Source organism: Papio anubis, chromosome 7 (assembly GCF_008728515.1).
Source record: "Papio anubis isolate 15944 chromosome 7, Panubis1.0, whole genome shotgun sequence".
Taxonomy (NCBI): domain Eukaryota; kingdom Metazoa; phylum Chordata; class Mammalia; order Primates; family Cercopithecidae; genus Papio; species Papio anubis.
In genome coordinates this window covers 142,416,511-142,435,667 of record NC_044982.1, presented here as the reverse complement: position 1 = coordinate 142,435,667, position 19,157 = coordinate 142,416,511, and the positions used below count along the sequence as shown (strand labels likewise).

General features: G+C 39.6%; 1 protein-coding gene across 4 annotated transcripts in view; it reads right to left on the bottom strand.

The window, feature by feature from the left end:
- Positions 1-19,157, bottom strand: part of SPG11 (SPG11 vesicle trafficking associated, spatacsin) — a 102,892-nt gene that overhangs the window by 52,164 nt on the left and 31,571 nt on the right. For all 4 annotated transcript variants that reach the window (XR_002523044.2, XM_021940518.2, XM_031668766.1 and 1 more), the window contains 8 exons: positions 16,016-16,171; positions 15,453-15,628; positions 12,775-12,951; positions 9,164-9,235; positions 8,647-8,774; positions 8,190-8,365; positions 6,594-6,807; positions 1,403-1,606 (listed from right to left, as the gene is read on the bottom strand). Coding sequence is in view for 3 of the 4 variants with exons in the window: in XM_021940518.2 (XP_021796210.2) it covers positions 1,403-1,606; positions 6,594-6,807; positions 8,190-8,365; positions 8,647-8,774; positions 9,164-9,235; positions 12,775-12,951; positions 15,453-15,628; positions 16,016-16,171 (1,303 nt within the window). In the remaining variant the exon portion in view is untranslated. The remainder of the gene's footprint in view (positions 1-1,402; positions 1,607-6,593; positions 6,808-8,189; positions 8,366-8,646; positions 8,775-9,163; positions 9,236-12,774; positions 12,952-15,452; positions 15,629-16,015; positions 16,172-19,157) is intronic.

Sequence of the window (19,157 nt, the reverse complement as noted above, 5' to 3'; positions counted from 1 at the left end):
GAATTGCTTGAGCCCAGGAGTTTGAGGCTGCAATGAGCCATGATTGTGCCACTGCACTCCAGTCTGAGTGACAGAGTGAGACTGTCTCAAAATAAAATACAAATAAAAAGCTTACACAACTACAGAGAGGTTACAACTGAGGAATTATGGCTCAGAATACATACTTTGAAAATACAGCTCTTAAATCTGTTCTCTTGCTAGTAGCTTTGGAGACAACATTTCTAAGTAAGACTAATGATATGACACATCAAAAACTCCTAGTCTGTTTTTTTTTCTTTTTTTGAGACCAGGTCTCACTGTATTGTCCAGGCTGGAGTGCAGTGGCGCAAACATGGCTCACTGCAGCCCGGACCTCCTAGGCTCAAGCAATCCTCCCACCTCAGCTTCCCAGGTAGCTGGGACTACAGGTGTGTGCCACTATGCCTGGCTGATTTTTCACTTCTTTGTAAAGAAGAAGACCCACTACATTGCCCAGGCTGGTCTTGAACTTTTGGGCTAAAGTGATTCTCCTGCCTTGGCCTCCCAAAGTGCTGGGATTACAGATGTGAGCCACTGTGCCCGGCCAATTTCTAGTCTTTACTACACAAAATAAGTAAAATTAAAATGCTGCCTATGAGTGTACAAATGTGGGCTCTGGAATAAAAATTAAGTAGAATTAAATCAGCTCTTCCACTTATTAGCTGTGTGCCTTAAGTAAGATACTTAGTCTCTCTCAAAGCCTGTTTCTTCATCTGTAAAATGGAGATGCGAGTAACTACCCCATAGAGTTTTTGTGAAGATTAAATGAGATAATGCATATAAACTACTTAGTTTAGTGATAACATTGTAAATACTCATATATTAAAGACTACTTCTATTGTTATTGTTATTACTGACCCAATAGCAATTAACACTGGGCACAGATATGATTCTGCAGGTTAATCTTAGGTAGACATATACTGATGTATTGCTCTTTCTTTCTCTGTGTGTGTGTGTCTATATAAATATAAATTTTAGAGCATATCTAATATACCTTGAAGTGAAATACATCTTGCTATGAAATCAAAGTCATTTAGCATTCTCTTGGTAAACAAAGTATCAAAGTAAACTCCAAGTGAAACTTTAGAATCTTCCTCTCAAACCTTTTAAAGCATTTCTTTCATTGTATTCTAAAGTCAAATTATTTAAAAGGTTAACAGAGATACTACAGAATTAATATCACCAAAAAAACACATAAGCATTTTGCTGAATGTAATACTGAACTCAAAGATGTATCAGTTGTTGAGATGGAGAAAACTACTTCAAAAAGATCAGTATTCCTCGTGTGAATGCTTACTATTTTCCTAAAAGTCACGTTCAGGAGTCATATGCAAAGAGAAAACGTGAAGACCTGATCAAGGACAAATGCATTCTCAGTACTCACTTGTAACAGTCAAGGTAGACATAAAGAAGATGCTGCAGACTGTGCTCCAAACAATAGAGAATGAATTGAGAATGGAAATCCCAACCTTCTTTGGTCTTGTAGTTTTGAACAGGGAGGGTATCCTGTATTACACCTCCAATACGGCTCAGTCTTAGGAGGAAGCATTCAAAGTCTTCCAGTTCAGATGCCAGAAAAATCCCATTCCTATGGACAGATTTACAGGATGGCAAGTTAAAAAGTCGCTATGTTCAGAGTAGACCAAATCACGTCCACAGTTTAAGTCTCAATTACTTAAAAATAAGCATTGACAAATTAATGCTGCCACTTCTTACTCTGTATGTTCTCTGACACATATTTTGCGGATTTCTAATAAAATTTTCTGCACCATTGTAGTATTTAAAAGTAGTAATGACAGACTCAAATTATCTTTATTATTTTAAATATCTAAATCAAGCTATTTCCATTTTTTGGTTTTTGACGGGAACCATTACCCAGTATAGCAACAGTGGTTAACCCTTGAAGCTGGATGCTCTAAGCACTGAGAAATTCACCAAAATATTCAAACAAAATCATCATGCTACATCAGAATAATTTAAATAGACCAACTACTGAACAAGAATAGAAATCTGCATGTAAATATTACTTTTTACAAAGTTACTGTTACATCATATATACCAAAGGAGTAAAGAAAACATACACCTGTATATGGAGTTTATAGAAACATCATGGAACCACTAACCTAATTATAGAACATTATAAGCCCTTGGCGTATTCCTCCCCTACTGCATGCCCTTTGCTACCTCCAGAGGTAGCCACTATCCTGACTTTTATGATAGTCATTCCCATACTTTTTTTTTTGTATTTTTTAGTAGTTTTTTTTTTTTTTTTTTTTTTTGAGACAGAGTCTCTCTCTGTCGCCCAGGCTGGAGTGCAGTGGCCGGATCTCAGCTCACTGCAAGCTCTGCCTCTCCAGTTTACGCCATTCTCCTGCCTCAGCCTCCCGAGTAGCTGGGACTACAGGCGCCCGCCACCTTGCCCAGCTAGTTTTTTGTATTTTTTAGTAGGTTTTTTTTTTTTTGGGCAGGGTTTTGCTCTGTCACCCAGGCTGGAATGCAGTGGTGCCATCTCAGCTCACTGCAAGCTCCGCCTCCTGGGCTCAACTGATCCTCCTACCTCAGCCTTCTGAGTATCTGGGATGACAGGTATGTGCCACCACACTCAATTTTTAAATTTTTTTGTAGGGACGAGGTCTATGTTGTTCTGGCTGGTCTTAAACTCCTGGACTCAAGCAATCCTCCTGCATAGGCCTCCCAAAGTGTTGGGATTACAGGTGTGAGCCACTGTGGCCCTTTTATTTTTATTCACAGTTTTATTACACCTATATGTAATCCCAAATAATTTAAGATTTTGCGTATTTTGAACTTTGTATTATGTGGAACATTCTGGATATATTGTTCTCTACCTTATTTCTTCTACCCAACATTGTGTGATTTAGCCATGTTGATACCTCTGGGTATAGTTTGTTATTTTTCATTATTATACAGTATTCCATTGTATGAATATACCATATTTATCCACTCTACCATTGAGAAAATTTAGCCATATTTATGATAAAAACTATTGGCAAACTAAGCATAGATGCAAACTCCCTTAACTTAAAAGGCATATCTAGAAAAATCTTTCTAGCCAACATCATACTTACTAGTGAAACACTGAGGTCCATTTTAGTTGTTCCTAAATTTCGGGTAAAATAAATTTGCATTTCCTTACCTACAAATGAGGAAGAGCATCTTTTCCTGTTTACTAGCCATTTGTGCTTCCTCTTTTGTGAGAAGCTATGTGCTGGTATCCTTCTCCTCAGATCCAAGCTCTACTCTGCGTCACCCTACTCTGTGTTCCTGGAGGCTCACCTCTATGGGTTCTACTATAAGACTCCAGTGTCCTCAGACTTCTGTTTTAGTTCACTCAATGGGAGGGCTCCATCAGGAGATAAGAGGAAATACCCTGGCTCTCTCTGTGCTGGGTGACTACAGCTTGGCTGACACCCTACACTAAGGATCACAACTCCTGTCAGGCAGCTCTCTTGGTCTCAGTGACAGATCTTTGCCCCTTTAGGCCTTTTAGAAAGCATATATCCTACTACTCCCAAGGTTGTGAAGGTATTCACTTATAGTATTTTCCAAATTTTATACTTTCACATTTGACATTTAGGTGTTAACATCTACCCAGAACTGATTTAATGTACAATATACGGTAGGGAGGGGAATCTAATTATATTTTTTCCCCATATAGCTATTCAGTTATTCCAGCCCCATTATCAGAAAGATGGTTCTTTCCCCACTCTTGTGCAGGACCACCTCTGTCATATGTAAAATGATCATACAGGTATAGGTCTGTTTCTATGCTCACACTTCTGATCTCTACCCCAGCACCAATACTCTCACTATCTTAACTGCTACAGCTTTAGAATAAGTTTTGATATCTGGCAGGGCAAGTTCTTTTTCAGGGCTCTTCTTGACCCTCTAATTTATTTTTGTTGTTGTTTTTTTTGAGATGGAGTCTCACTCTGTCTCCCAGGCTGGATGGAGTTCAGTGGCTTGATCTTGGCTCACTGCAACCCCCACCTTCTGAGTTCAAGTGATCCTCCTGCCTCAGCCTTCCGAGTAGCTGGGATTACAAGCAAGTGCCACCATGCCCAGCTAATTTTTGTATTTTCAGTAGAGATGAGGTTTCATTATGTTGTTCACGCTGGTCTCAAACTCCTGACCTCAAGTTATCTGCCTGCCTCAGCCTCCCAAAGTGCTGGGATTACAGATGTGAGCCACCACGCCCAGCAGACCCTCTAATTTCTATATAAATATTTACAATCAGCATGTCATAATCCACACACACATACAAAAAAAAAAAAAACGGCTGGGATTTTTACTGAGATTGCACTATATTTAAAGATCAACTTGGTAGCAGGCTTGTCTTTCTCCAAATCTAAAGAGAATGCTCACAGTGTTTCACTAGTAAGTATGATGTTGGCTAAAAGGATTTTTCTAGATACTCCTTTTCAGTTAAGGGAGTTTAGGCCAGGCGCGATGGCTCACGCCTGTAATCCCAGCACTTTGGGAGGCTAAGGCAGGTGGATCACGAGGTCAGGAGATCAAGACCAACCTGGCTAACACGGTGAAACCTCGTCTCTACTAAAAATACAAAAAAAAAAAAAATTAGCTAGGTGTGGTGGCAGGTGCCTGTAGTCCCAGCTACTGGGGAGGCTGAGGCAGGAGAATGAGGTGAACCTGGGAGGCGGAGCTTGCAGTGAGCCGAGACAGTGTCACTGCACTCCATCTTGGGTGACAGAATGAGACTCTGTCTCAAAAAAAAAAAAAAAAAAAAAAAATTAAAAAAAACCCCCAAAAAACAAAAAACGCTGGGCGCGGTGGCTCACGCCTGTAATCCTAGCACTTTGGGAGGCCAAGGCAGGCGAATCACAAGGTCAGGAAATTGAGACCATCCTGGCTAACACGGTGAAACCCTGTCTCTACTAAAAATATAAAAAGAAATTAGCCAGGCGTGGTGGTGGGCGCCTGTAGTCCCAGCTACTCAGGAGGCTAAGGCATGACAATGGCATGAACCCGGAAGGCGGAGCTTGCAGTGAGCCAGGATCATGCCACTGCACTCCAGTTTGGGCGACACAGCAAGACTCCATCTCAAAAAAAAAAAAAACAAACCAATTAAGTTAAGGGAGTTTGTATCTATGCTTAGTTTGCCAATAGTTTTGGTGGTAAATAGGCTGAATTTTTATCAAATGCTTTTCTGTATCTAATAGGGTGGTATGATTTTTCTTCTTTAATCTGGTGGCATAGAGTTCATTAATTTACTAATTTCATAATTCTAAAACCATATATACATTAATTTAAAAACCAAATGCCAAGCAAAATATTAGGTAAGCTGACAAGTTCTATAATATTTACTAGTAGTAAATAAGAGCATTTAGTGCAATGGAGAGAAGAATGAATAGAAAATCAGGGACTGGCTGGGCACAGTGGCTCACGCCTGTAATCCCAGCACTTTGGGAGGCGGAGGTGGGCGGATCACGAGGTCAGGAGATGGAGACCATCCTGGCTAACATGGTGAAACCTTGTCTCTACTAAAAAAAAAAAAAAAAAGGAAAGAAAATCAGGGGCTAAGGGATTTAAATCTGTAACTAACTGGCTTGTGCAAAGCACTTAACGTCCCTGGATCTGACTCTCCACGTCTTTAAGTTGGGGAGGAAAATACAGCTGCAAGTATACCACAGTAAGTATAAATAGAAAATAATACATAAAAATGTTTAAGAAACTTAACATACATGTTATTAGCTTTCTTTATACTATTTCAACAGGTTAGAAAGATAGATTAAATGGAGCCATATGAAATTGTTGATATTCAGCCATTTTTGACCCACAGAAATGGCAAGTTCATATGGTTCAATTTAACAGGTTTTTCTAAATGAATTGAAGTTTAAAATCTTCGTATCACTTCAAGAGCTACTTCCCCTCACTATTTCTTAATTCAGCAGTTCTCTTACTTCAAGAACATGCACAGCACACACGTAGCAATATGAAGCACAGGAGACAGGATACTAAGATATCCCCTTCTCAGCTCTTGTCACTTGTTCCTTATAGCCCTACTGAAAACTGAACATTTCTATACCAAAGTGCATAAAATGTTTTGGGAGGAACCTGCGTCTAGAACTTAAGAGCTTATTTACTACCCACATGACGTAAAATGCCTGTGTTCTTTTTTTTTTTTTGAGATGGAGTCTCGCTCTGTCGCCCAGGCTGGAGTGCAATGGCGCGATCTCGGCTCACTGCAACCTCAGCCTCCCAAGTAGCTGAGATTACCTGGCATTATGCCTGGCTAATTTTTGTATTTTTGTAGAGACAGGGTTTTGGCCAGACTTCTCTTGAACTCCTAACCTCAGGTGATCTGCCCGCCTTGGTCTCCCAAATTGCTGGGATTACAGGCATGAGCCATCGCGCCTGGCCAAATGAATATGATTTTAAAACTTCACTGTTAAGATGATGCCCTTTAAATTTTATAGTAATATGAAACAGCACTGCATTGGATTTTTGGCATTTTCAAAGGAAAAGCTACACCATTATTTTTTCTTGCTCTTCCCTTGTACTCTTCCCACTGGGGATTAGTTCAACAGTTACAATACCTGGCCAGCTTATCTAAAATTTCATTCCTCATGTAGTTGTTACAGGAAGTATTCTGGTTAATAACATCAATAGTCAGAAGGGGCCATTTGTTCTGCTGAAATGAAGTATAACCATGCTGGGTTTGAAATTCTCCAATCCATAAGATAATGTTTAACCAATCATGGCGAGCTGTGAGGTATCTCCAGAGGGCTTCAGGGGAATATGATTTGTATTCTACATGAAGAACAAAACACATTTTAAAACATAATTATGTTTATTGACATGTAACTCAACACTAAATTACTGAGCAAATGTAACAATCTGGACATAGCTATTTATATAATATGTTAATTATTCAGTTTCTTTTATTATTTTATATAAAATCCTCTGTTTCTTTTACTATTTTCTTTTTTTTTTTTGAGACAGGGTCTCGCTGTGTTGCCCAGGCTGGAGTGCAGTGGTGCACTCATGGCAGCCTCAACCTCCTGGGCTCAAGCGGTAATCCTACTTCAGCTGCCCAAGTAGCAGGGACTGCAGGAATGTGCCATCATGACTAGGTAATTTTTTCTTTTTTTTTTTTTCCGAGACAGAGTCTCGCTCTGTTGCCCAGGCTGGGGTGCAGTGATGAGCTCTCGGTTCACTGCAACCTCCGCCTCTCAGGTTCAAGTGATTCTCCTGCCTCAGCCTCCCAAGTAGCTGGGATTACAGGCATGCACCACCACACCCAGCTAATTGTTGTATTTTTAGTAGAAGCAGGGTTTCACAATGTTGGCCAAGCTGGTCTTGAACTCCTGACCTTAGGTGATTCGCCTGCCTCAGCCTCCCAAAGTGCTGGCATTATAGGCGTCAGCCACCACGCCTGGCTGCCCAGGTAATTTAAAAAATATATATTCTGTAGAGATGGGGGTCTCACTATGTTGCTAGGCTGGTCTTGAACTCCTGGCCTCAAGCAATCTTCTCATCTCGGCTTCCCAAAGTGCTGGGATTACAGGTGTGAGCCATCGTGCCTGGCCGCGCTGTTCATTTTAAAATCAGTATTACAGCCAAAGAGCTAGATGTAGCTTCTAATTACTATGGTGGTTAAAATGAAACTTACATATTAGCTGTACATTTCACTTACCTGTTCAACCCTCTTTTTCCCTTCTCTTTCCCTTAATATAAATAAAAACTTTATTTCAGAAGGGTAAAGATGAAAAGAAAAAAAATAATAAACAAAAACTTCAGCTATACAGTAAGCCAGAATTTTACTCTCTGAATTGCTACTGTTTACCACAGTTATGCCCCAGATCCCCTATATTATGGCACAGATTCCCAGTTTACACAAGACACTCAGACTATTTGCAAAAACAAAGATTGTCACTTTGAAGCTGGAATGAAAACTCAACCTTGAAATCTCAATTAACTATTTTTTTTTTCTTTTATTAGCACATTATAAATCCCTCCCAGAAACTCTGGGATAAGAAAGAGGTCTTAATGCAATGATTTGCATTTTAAAAAACCTGAATATTATTTACCAAAAGGAATTCTAAAATTGAGACACATCAAAATATTCAAATACCAATACCCAATTTAATCCTCATTCAGTATGTTCATATTTCAGACTCTCTCACACTTGCCTTCTGGACTTATCCTGGGGAGAATGATGGATTCCTGTGTTAGTTGATCCCACCACAGAGCCCAATTTAACACAATTCTATGGTTCTGTTTGTTAAATTCATCTTTACAATCATATTTCAGGAATGAGTCCAAAACGGATTTGTGCTTGAAAAAATCTTGTTCCTTTATCCAATACCTAAAAACAGTGATATAAATTGTTTTTTAATTTTGGAGAAAAAGACATCATTCCTTTTTTATCTGCTCAAGAACATCTACTCTTTTGGAGAACACATAATTCTGATTATGCAAATATTAAAATGACAGAAAACTCTTGAGACCCTTCTGTCTGATACAAGTTTTATCTCCATGGAGAATGCAGGCTCAGTTCCACATAAGGATCTTGTGCTCACTAACAATTATAAACTAAATACTATCTACAGTATTCTAATATTATCAAAAGGAGACTAATGAGACTACCTGGGAAATGACTGGATTTGCATATTTTCTTGGAAATGTCCCAAATAAAGCTTCTCAACTTGATGCACGAAGTCTATAGTTCTTTTCTCTTTTTCAGAAAAATAATTTTTTTCTTTTAAAATTTCAACCTTGAATAAAAAGCAGTGACTTTACAAAAATCAAGCACATTTGCAAAAAATGTCATGAGATTATCAAAGAAGATAGTGCTGAGAATTAAAGATTAGAAAAAAAGTAATGAGATAATATGCCATTCAAGAATTATATTTTGAACATTTGAGTCAATGTATATTAAACACAAATCTTCTTTTGCCACAAATGTAAAATAGTCACTTAAGAAAGATGAAGGGGAAAAAAAAGATGAAGGGGAAAAAAAAGATGAAGGGGTTGTCACACTTTTACTTATTAGATATTAGTTGAACATTAAAATTACTTAAAGTTTTTCTTCCAAGGTTTTCTTCCAAGGTTTTCACCCAGGCTTTCTAGAAAATGTATACTACATAGTCTCACCTTTACCTACCAAAAAGTCACGTATATTTTTATCAGTTGTGTAGAAGCATATCTTGAGCAATTGGCCTTTTACATCAAACCCCTAAAATAAACATAGAAAACCAAAAAAAGTTACATTTTGTAATGGAACTATTTTGAACATAAAAAAATGTGTTAGATACAGAAACACCCTATTATAAACATCTATCTTGTTAGAATTCCATAGCTTTCCAAAGACCTTTCTGCTCTTTCAAACATTCATTTTCCTAATTTTTTTTTTTCTTTTTGAGACAGTCTCACTGTGCTGCCCAGGCTGGAGTACAGTGGTGTGATCACAGATCACTGCAGCCTCGACCCCCAGGCTCAAAGTGATCCTACCAACTCAGCCTCCCAAGTAGCTGGGGCTACAGGTGTGCGCCACCATGCCTGGCTAATTTTTGTATTTTTTGTAGAGATGGGATTTCTTCATGTTGCCCAGACTGGTCTTGAACTCCTGGGCTCAAGTGATCCTCCTGCCTCAGCATCCCAAGGTGCTAGGATAACAGGCGTGAGCCACCCTGCCTGGCCCTCCTACATTTATTATATGTATTTACTGCCTATCCCTAAAGTCCTTAAGCATTTTGTCAGAGCAAAGGCAGCACACAGAACAATTTAAGGCAATGCTAGGTTACGACAGGACCAAAATGACAGCAATCTGGTATGTTGATTCAAGTGGAAACAATGATCAATGCAAACAACATCCCTCTTACATAGTTCCACTCCTCTGCACCTCCTGAAAGTTACCATGGGCAAGACCCCAACTATGCAGATTAGGGCTAGATCTCAGCTTAGCCTAAAAGCCTTACTTCTAGGACTTCCCCTTCTCATGTGAAGTAAAACCATAGAGCAAAAAGTCCAGCAAAGGCATAATTTACTAGAAAGTTCAAGTGGAGATGTAAGGGGTCGCATGAACAATACAGAATGTCCTCCAACAAATAATGAGCTCTTATGCATGCTTCAACATGTGTGAAGTCTTCTATGAGAAACACTATCTCCTCCTAATCAAAGTGCCAGGTCTAACAGAGTATTTTTCTTTTCTTTTCTTTTTTTTTTTTTGAGACAGGGTCTTGCTCCGTCACCCAGGCTGGATGGAATGCAGTGGCGTGATCTCAGCTCACTGCAATCTCTGCCTCATGGGTTCAAACGATTTTCGTGCCTCATCCTCCCAAATAGCTGGGATTACAGGCATGCATTACCCACCTGGCTAATTTTTGTTTTTTTTAGTAGAGACAGCATTTACCACATTGGCCAGGCTGGTCTCAAACTCCTGCTTCAAGTGATCTGCCTGTCTCAGCCTCCAAAAGTGCTGGGATTACGGGTGTGAGCCACTGCACCCAGCTCAGAGAGTACTTTTAAATGCCATTTAAAAATCTCTTCAAGAGATACGGAAATAACCTAAGTGTCTATCAACAGATGAATGGATAAAGAAAATGTGGTGTATATATACAAAGGAATATTATTTGGCCTTAAAAAAAAAAAAGAAGGAAAGACCAATTGTGCTGGCTTACGCCTATAATCTCTGCACTTTGGGAGACCAAGGCAGGAGGATTGCTTGAGCCCAAAAGTTCGAGACCAGCCTGGACAACATAGTGAGACTCTGTCTCTACAAAAAAAAAAAAAAAAAAGAGAGAGAGAGAAAGAGGAAAACCTGCAATTGTAAACAACATGGCTGAACCTGGAGGATATTGTGCTAAATGAAATAAGCCAGACACAGAAAGACAAATTCTTCATGCTCTTACTTATATATGGAATCTAAGAAAAAGCTGAACTCACAGTAATAGAGAGTAGAATGATATTACCAGGGACTGTGGGGTAGGGGAAAGGAGTAGATATTGGTCAAAAGGTACAAACTTTGAGATACAAGATAAGTAAGTTCTGGGGACCTATGTACAGCACAATAACTAAAGTTAATAATAATACATTGTATACTCGAAATTTGTTGAGAGTAGATCTCAAGTGTTCTCACCATATATACACACATAACTATGTGAGGTGATAATATTAATTAGCTTACTTGTAATCTTTTCACAATGTACATACATATCAAAACATCATACTGTATACCTTAAACATATGTAATTTCTGTCACTCATACCTAAATAAAATTAGAGGAAAAATATCTTCAAAAAAGTTCTCAGGCCAGGCACGGTGGCTCACGCCTGTAATCCCAGCATTTTGGGAGGTCAGGGTGGGTGGCTCACAGACTAACCAACATGGAGAAACCCTGTCTCTACTAAAAATACACAAAATTAGCTGGGCATGGTGGCACATGCCTGTAATCCCAGCTACTTGGGAGGCTGAGGTAGGGGAATCATTTGAACCTGGGAGGTGGAGGTTATGTGGGCTGAGATCGCACCATAGAACTGTAGCCTGGGCAACAAGAGCGAAACTCCGTCTCAAAAACAAAAACAAAAACAAACAAAAAAGAAAGTTCTCAGTACCAAAACATTTCTCAGTGTTATTTCTCTTTTAGATTTAGAGACACGGTCTTGCTCTGTTACCAGCTATTTATAGGTGCAATCATAGTTCCCCACAGCCTAGAACTCCTGGACATCCTTCTGCCTCAGCCTTCTGAGTAGCTAGGACTACAGGTGTGATATGGTTTGGATCTGTGCCTGTGCCCAAATCTCATGTTGAAATGTAACCCCCAATGTTGGAGAAGGGACCTGGTGGGAGGTGACTGGATCATGGGGGTGGGCTTCCCCCTTGCTGTTTTTGTGACAGTGAGTGAGTTCTCATGATATCTAGTTGTTTAAAAGTGTGTAGCACCTCCCCACTGCTCTCTTCTTCTTTCTCCTGCCATGTAAGACATGCCTGCTTCCCCTTCATCTTCCACCATGACTACAAGTTTCCTGAGGCCTCCCCAGCCATTCTTCCTGTATAGCCTGTGGAACTGTGGGCCAATTAAACCTCTTTTCTTTCTAAATTACCCAGTCTCAGGTAGTTCATTATTATTTATTTAGTTTTTGAGATGGAGTCTTGCTCTGTTGCCCAGGCTGGAATGCAGTGGCACCATCTTGGCTCCCTGCAACCTCCGCCTGCTGGGTTCAAGCAATTTTCCCTGCCTCAGCCTCCCTAGTAGCTGGGATTACAGGCTCCTGCCACCACACCTGGCTAATTTTTGTAGTTTTAGTAGAGACGGGGTTGTGCCATGTTGGTCATGCTGGTCTCAAACTCCTGACCTCAGGTGATCCACCTACCTCATCCTCCCAAAGTGCCGAGATTACAGGCATGAGCCACCATGCCCGGCTTAGGTAGTTCTTTATAGCAATATGAGGACAGACTAAGACAAGGTGCAAGCCACCATGTCCTTTTTATTTTTTTATTTTTTGTAGAGACAGGGTCTTGCTATGCTGCCTATGCCAGTCTTGAATTCCTGGCCTCAAGTGATCTTCCTGCCTCAACCTCCCAAAGTGCTGGGATTATAGACATGAGCCACCACACCCAGCTGTTCTCAGTGTTATTAATGTCATTATTTTTTAGTGTCATTATCCACTACATAAATTTCTTAGTTTATGAAATAATTATGAATACAAACCAACTTTATAGTAACTAGAAATTATATTAAATACATTTTAAGACTTTATGGATTACACCACTCACCATATTCTTCAAAAGTTCAGAGGCTTCCTTTATATTGTTCTTTTTTAAATTGTCAAAGACCAAATTTAGGCCTATGCCAATCAGCTCCTCAAGTTTCTGAGCAGAATGACTATCAATCCTGAAGAAAGTCTGTGCCTCTGGTATTCTGTTGTTTAAAATGGCATTGGCAATAACTTCCTAGGAAAAGAAAAACGTTTGCCTTTTAAGTTCCTTTTCATTTCCTTATTATGATTATCAACATGGGATTTATACATTTACTGAACATCTAACAAAGGAACTTTTATTTAAAATCGATTACTAGATTTGCAGTTAGGTTCAAGGGATATAAAATTGAGTAAAACTAAGACCTTACAACTCCAGGAGCTAGTGGAAGACATACTGATTATAGTACTGTATGATAAGTGCTGTGACAAAAGTATCCCAGGGTGTTAGAGAGGAAGGTCCAGAAGAGGAACATCTAAATAGAAGTGATGACCACCCGCCCCCGTAGCCCTCCCGCACAGGCTTGATAGTAGAAGTAACTAGTAACTGATAAGACAAAAAATTTAAAGACCAGTAAGTGTTCCACAGATATATTGAGATAAGAGGACAGGTGTTCCAAAAAGAGGGAGTATCATATGCAGAGAGACAAAGAAAAGAAACTGCATCAAGCCTTCAGGGAACTACAAATTACTCAATATAACTGGAGAGAGCAGCAGATGAGACTTAAAAGCAAAGCAGAGGATCCATCATGAAGAGCCTTGCATTTGAGTTAGATTTTATCCTGAAACTACGTGGAGCCACTGAAAGACTGTAAAAGCAAGATGTGATGTAATCAGATACATATTTACAGAAAAATATCCAGGCAGCAATATAGAGAGTGGACTGAAAGTGATTCAAGCTCGAGATATTAAGGCATTAGAAGGCTACTACCAATAATCCACATGAAAAGAAATACTTAAACTGAAGATCTAAACCCTAGAGAGAATAGAAAGTAGGCCTTCTTAACCTAGGGCTTTAAAGAGATCTGTAAACCCCATTATGCCATATACAAAATTTATGTGTACACATTCACATGCCTGTTTTTGAAGACAGGGTCTACAATTTTTATCAAAGTAAAGTATAACCCCTTCCCCTGGCAAAAGTTGAAAATCAGTGATTCTGAGTAGACCACAGACAGAGCCTTGCAGAACATTGAGGGAAACAGGAAGAGAAATCTGTGAAGGAGACAGGAAAAAGGAGACAAAAAAGTAGAAGGAAAAGTAAGTAATTTCTTTTTTTTCTTTTTTCTTTTTTTTTTTTTGAGACAGAGTCTTGCTCTGTCGCCCAGGCTGGAGTGCAGTGGCGCGATCTCAGCTCACTGCAAGCTCTGCCTCCCAAGTTCACGCCATTCTCTTGCCTCAGCCTCTGGAGCAGCTGGGACTACAGGCGCCCGCCACTACAACTGGCTAATTTTTTGTATTTTTAGTAGAGAAGGGGTTTCACTGCGTTAGCCAGAATGGTCTCGATCTCTTGACCTCGTGATCCACCTCGCTCGGCCTCCCAAAGTGCTGGGATTACAGGCGTGAGCCACCGCGCCTGGCCAGTAATTTCTTGTTTTTTTTTTTTTTGAAACACAGTCTCACACTGTCGCCTGGGCTGAAGTGCAGTGGTGCGATCTCGGCTCACTGCAACCTCCACCTCCCAGGTTCAAGCAATTCTCCTGCTTCAGCCTCCCGAGTAGCTGGGACTACAGGTGCCCGCCACCACACCTGGCTAATTTTTTTTATATTTTTAGTAGAGACAGTGTTTCACCATTTGGTCAGGCTTGTCTCGAACTCCTGACCTTGCGATCTGCCGGCCTCGGCCTCCTGAAGTGCTGGGATTATAGGCATGAGCCACTGTGCCCGGATCATTTCTTCCTTTTTAAGGTTACAGAATGAATAAGAGATACAGAAAATGCAGTCACACCAGGTACTTTAATCCCTCCACCCCAAGAACAGCAATCTTAACAACCTAGAAGCATCTCAATCTTATCACTTTAATTCCCTATTGATTATGATCATCTGTGTTAAGCTGTTTTAGCATTTGTTTTTAAAATACCAATACCCTCCAGTGGATGAAGGAATTCTTCCAGTCCCTAAGTCATATAGATGGTAGTAAAATTTTAGTTGTATTATTATAACTTTTACTGTGGAGGAAAAAAAGGCAAATGGAAACAAATTTAACTGGCAAAATGTCTTAAACAGAATTTCAGATAGGACTAAAATTAAGTATACCTCTAAGTAATAATGTCATAAAATAAAAATTTCCAAAGATCTAATCAGCAGCAGCAATTCAATTTATCCAGAGGTCAGGCAGAATGCATGAGTCCAAAGTGCCAGGCTTGAGTCAATGAGGGAGTATTGCTAAGGAAGTGCCACTTCACATGGGTTTAGAGTTGGGTGTTTGTTACCGAACCCCAGTGGGCAGATCTAGCATTAAGAGGGAGCCTACCCATATTATTAAATAATATGGAATTAAATAAAGGAATTAAATAAACAGAGCTTGTAGACATGAATTTGAAGTCATAATCAGAAATCTCAAAACCAATAAAACCTAAAACCTTTGCCAAACATTCTGAATCACAAGTGTATAGAGTCTGAATTCTGTTTTTTCTATTGTTTTCTCAGATCTTCTGAATCTAGCAAATAAAAGAAGTGATATTTACTCATACTTGCCTCAAAGCTGAGTTTCTTCCATATATTGCTCTCCTTTACTTTGGGGACATTTTCATGTACATCATATTCATCTATAGCATCTGTTAGCTTCCAAGGAAACTTTATCATGAAGGTTCGAAGTTCATTAATGTAGCTAGTCAAAATGTTCACTCCTTTTTGCAGATGTTCATCTAGTTCTATGGAAAATACCAATGTGCCAATTTGTATGTGTGGGTGTATAAATATAAACCATGAGCTATTATAAAGAATTCTAAAGAAAGTCCAAATTCAAACTTGCTATTTTTAAATTTCAAACAACATGTTTGAGGATTTTCCTGTTTACAAGCAAGTAGCTCTGTATTTTAATACAACCCTTTCCTTTTCTTGTTCTTCATGATTAGTCCTGGGTCTTTCTACCAACTTTCTCAGTATCAAAACCCATTTCACTTACTCAATTACACACTGCCCTTACCCAAATGTAGTAAATGGCGTGTCACCTGTTTATGCTGTGTCACCCAATGGCAGCACTTGTATCTGTTCTGACACAGGAACAGAATTGCCCCCTTCCTAGCTGCTATTCTTACCTTCAGTGTGAATAAAAAGCTCCTTTATTTGGTTGTTAAGGAAAGACAGTGTAAGATTAAGCAATTGTTCTGAAAAGTGTTTGCTTTGGGGTTCAGAATAACTTTCTCTAATTGCTGAGCAAAGTAAATCCAATGCTGGCATCAGCTCTTCCACATCTGAGAAAGAACCAAAGAAATTAACATGAAGAATACCAGGATTCTCACAATAAAATTAACATATCAAAAAATATCATGTTACAATATTTTTAAACATAAAACAAGGACCAATGTCTTATTTTCAAAAAGCTCACAAAACTTTTATGCAGGCTTACTACCTGCAAAATTTAATGATTCTAATTATTAATAGTTATCATTTACTGGTATCACTGCTAACTACCCTTTTGCTGACCACCTACATCTTAAGTACTGTACTTGTTGTTTTATAAATGCTATCTCATTTATTCCTTTCAACAACTTAAGAGGTAGGTGTGTATTATATTCTTTTTACATAGATTTAAAAAACTGAGGTTCAGAGACTTGCCCAAGCTAATTCAGAAAGTGGCAGGGCCAGGCGCGGTGGCTCACGCCTGTAATCCCAACACTTTGGCAGGCCAAGGCAAGCGGATCCCTTAAGCTCAGGAGTTCGAGACCAGCCTGGCTAACATGGTGAAACCCCGCCTCTACTAAAAATACAAAAATTAGCCAGGCATGCTAGTGGGCGCCTGTAATCCCAGCTACTCAGGAGGCTGAGGCAGGAGAATTGCTTGAACCCGGGAGGTGGAGGTTGCAGTGAGCAAAGATTGCACAACCGCACTAAAGCAGCCTGGGCAACAGTGTGAAAAAAGAAAAAGAAAGTAAGTGGCAGGGCCAAAATGTGAATTTAAGCCTGTCTGATCGCAAAGCTATTCCGTGCTAAACAGTCAAGTGAAAGCAAGAAGTGTGGGCCCCTGGTTGTTTTATCTGCAGCTGAAGGCTCTAATTAAGTGATTCTTGTTTGTCTCAGCACTGCCCCCGACTTTAGGATTACATCTGTGAGATGTACGAGAATTATGGGAAACAGGTTTTCCCCCTAGGAGAGCAGGTAAGGCTATTCCCAGTGCTTCTCATTCCGGACCCATCTCCACCCTTTAGAGCTGAGCAGTGCAGGTGAGAGTGGAATGAGGAGAAACCACTAACCACCGAAGAACAGAAGTGAATAATGACTCTACAACTGCTGATGGAGCTCTGCTCAACACCAAAATCAGGCCTTTTTCTATAAATTCAAGCAGTTTTTAAAACATTAGAGCATTAGAAAAGCTGGCAATCCAAGAAAGAGGAGACCAAACTCTGCACTCAAAACAAAATAGAATGTGTTTGTGTTTTTTTGAGACGGAGTTTCACTCTTGTCCCCCAGGCTGGAGTGCAATGGAGCGATCTCGGCTCACTGCAACCTCCACCTCCTCGCTTCAAGTGATTCTGCCTCAGCCTCCTGAGTAGCTGGGATTACATGCATGCACCACTACACCCGGCTAATTCTTATATTTTTAGTAGAGATGGGGTTTCACCATGTTGATCAGGCTGGTCTCGAACTCCTGACCTCGTGATCCGCCCATCTCGGCCTCCCAAAGTGCTGGGATCATAGGCGTGAGCCACTGTACCCAGTCTGAGAATGTGTTTTTAAAAGAAAATATCTTTCCACCATATATGAGATTTAGGGAGAAAAAAAAGAAAACATCCAATTCATTTTCTCAGTGAAAGGTAATACTACATCAGTGGAAAAAGAGCAGGTTGTCATTTTCTCCATGTAAGTAGACTACAAATTGGTAAAACTTTTGAAGGACAATTTATCAAGGTGTTTAAAAATATAAATTGTGCATACTCTTAAACCTGGAAATTCCAGGTCTAGAATTTAATAATAAATTCTAGTAATATAAGTAAATGATTATATATGTGAAATTACACACATACAGCATTTCTTACACACTGCTAATAGCAAAGAACTGGAATAAATCTAAATGTCTAACAGGAGTTTGGCTTGGCAAATTATGGTACAGCCCATACAATGAAATTCTGTGTCATCATAATTAGTAAGTATATATTACTAACAAGAAAGATGTCTATAGTATGAAGTGGGAAAAAACAGACTATAAAACCGTATTTACAGTGTCAAAGAACAAAAATTACAATAAATTCAGATTAAAGATCTCAATTGGTTTTATTGCAATTCTAGAATGTGGCAACACTTAATTTCATAACATGGAAAAGGTATTCTAGTGAGTTGAGCAGAGGGGTTGGCTTTATGGACACAGAAGAGCTGAAGAGAGCAGAAGCATATTGGTTGTTTCAAAGCTACTTTTTTTGTAAGATAAAGAGAGACAGAATAATAGAAAAAATACTGATTATTTAACATGAAGCTACTTCAGGCTTTTTTTCCAATTAAAAATAGAGACAGAGTCTCACTATGTTGCTCAGGCCGGTCATGAACTCTTAGTCTCAAGTGATTCTCCCGCCTGGGCCTCCTGAAGTGTTGGGATTATAGGCATGAGCCACTGCACCCAGCCTTTTTTTTTTTTTTTGAGACAGAGTCTCACTCTGTTGTCCAGATGGGAGTGCAATGGCATGATGACGGCTCACTGCATCCTCAACCTCCCAGGTTCAAGCAATCCTCCTACCTCCCTTTCCTGAGTAGCTGAGACCACACACGCACACCATCACGCCTGGCTAATTTTTAAATTTTTTGTAGAGGTAAGGTTTCACTATATTACCCATGCCAGTCTCAAACTCCTGGGCTCAAGAGATCCTCCCGCTTCAGCCTCTGAAAGTGCTGGGATTACAGGTATGAGCCACTGCACCTGGCCTACGTTACTTCTTTTACATAAGGATTATATCAGAGGGAACTTCATCATCACGCTGATTGAAGATTGAAACTGGACTGTTTGGGATTATTGGCTCTCTCCTAATTTCTCCCAATGTCAGAAGACCACCTTATTTTAAGTTTGATGCTATGGAACTTTAGCATAGTTGACTTCATTTTGATTTCTGTTCTGGTCTGATGGGGCCTAGTACAGCTTACACCAAAACAATGGTCTCCATAATTTTTGTTTAACAAGGGGAAAATATACTTTATTATCCTGTTGTCCTAAGGAGAGAATTTGCATGGCTACCTGGTCCAAGAATAAAAGTT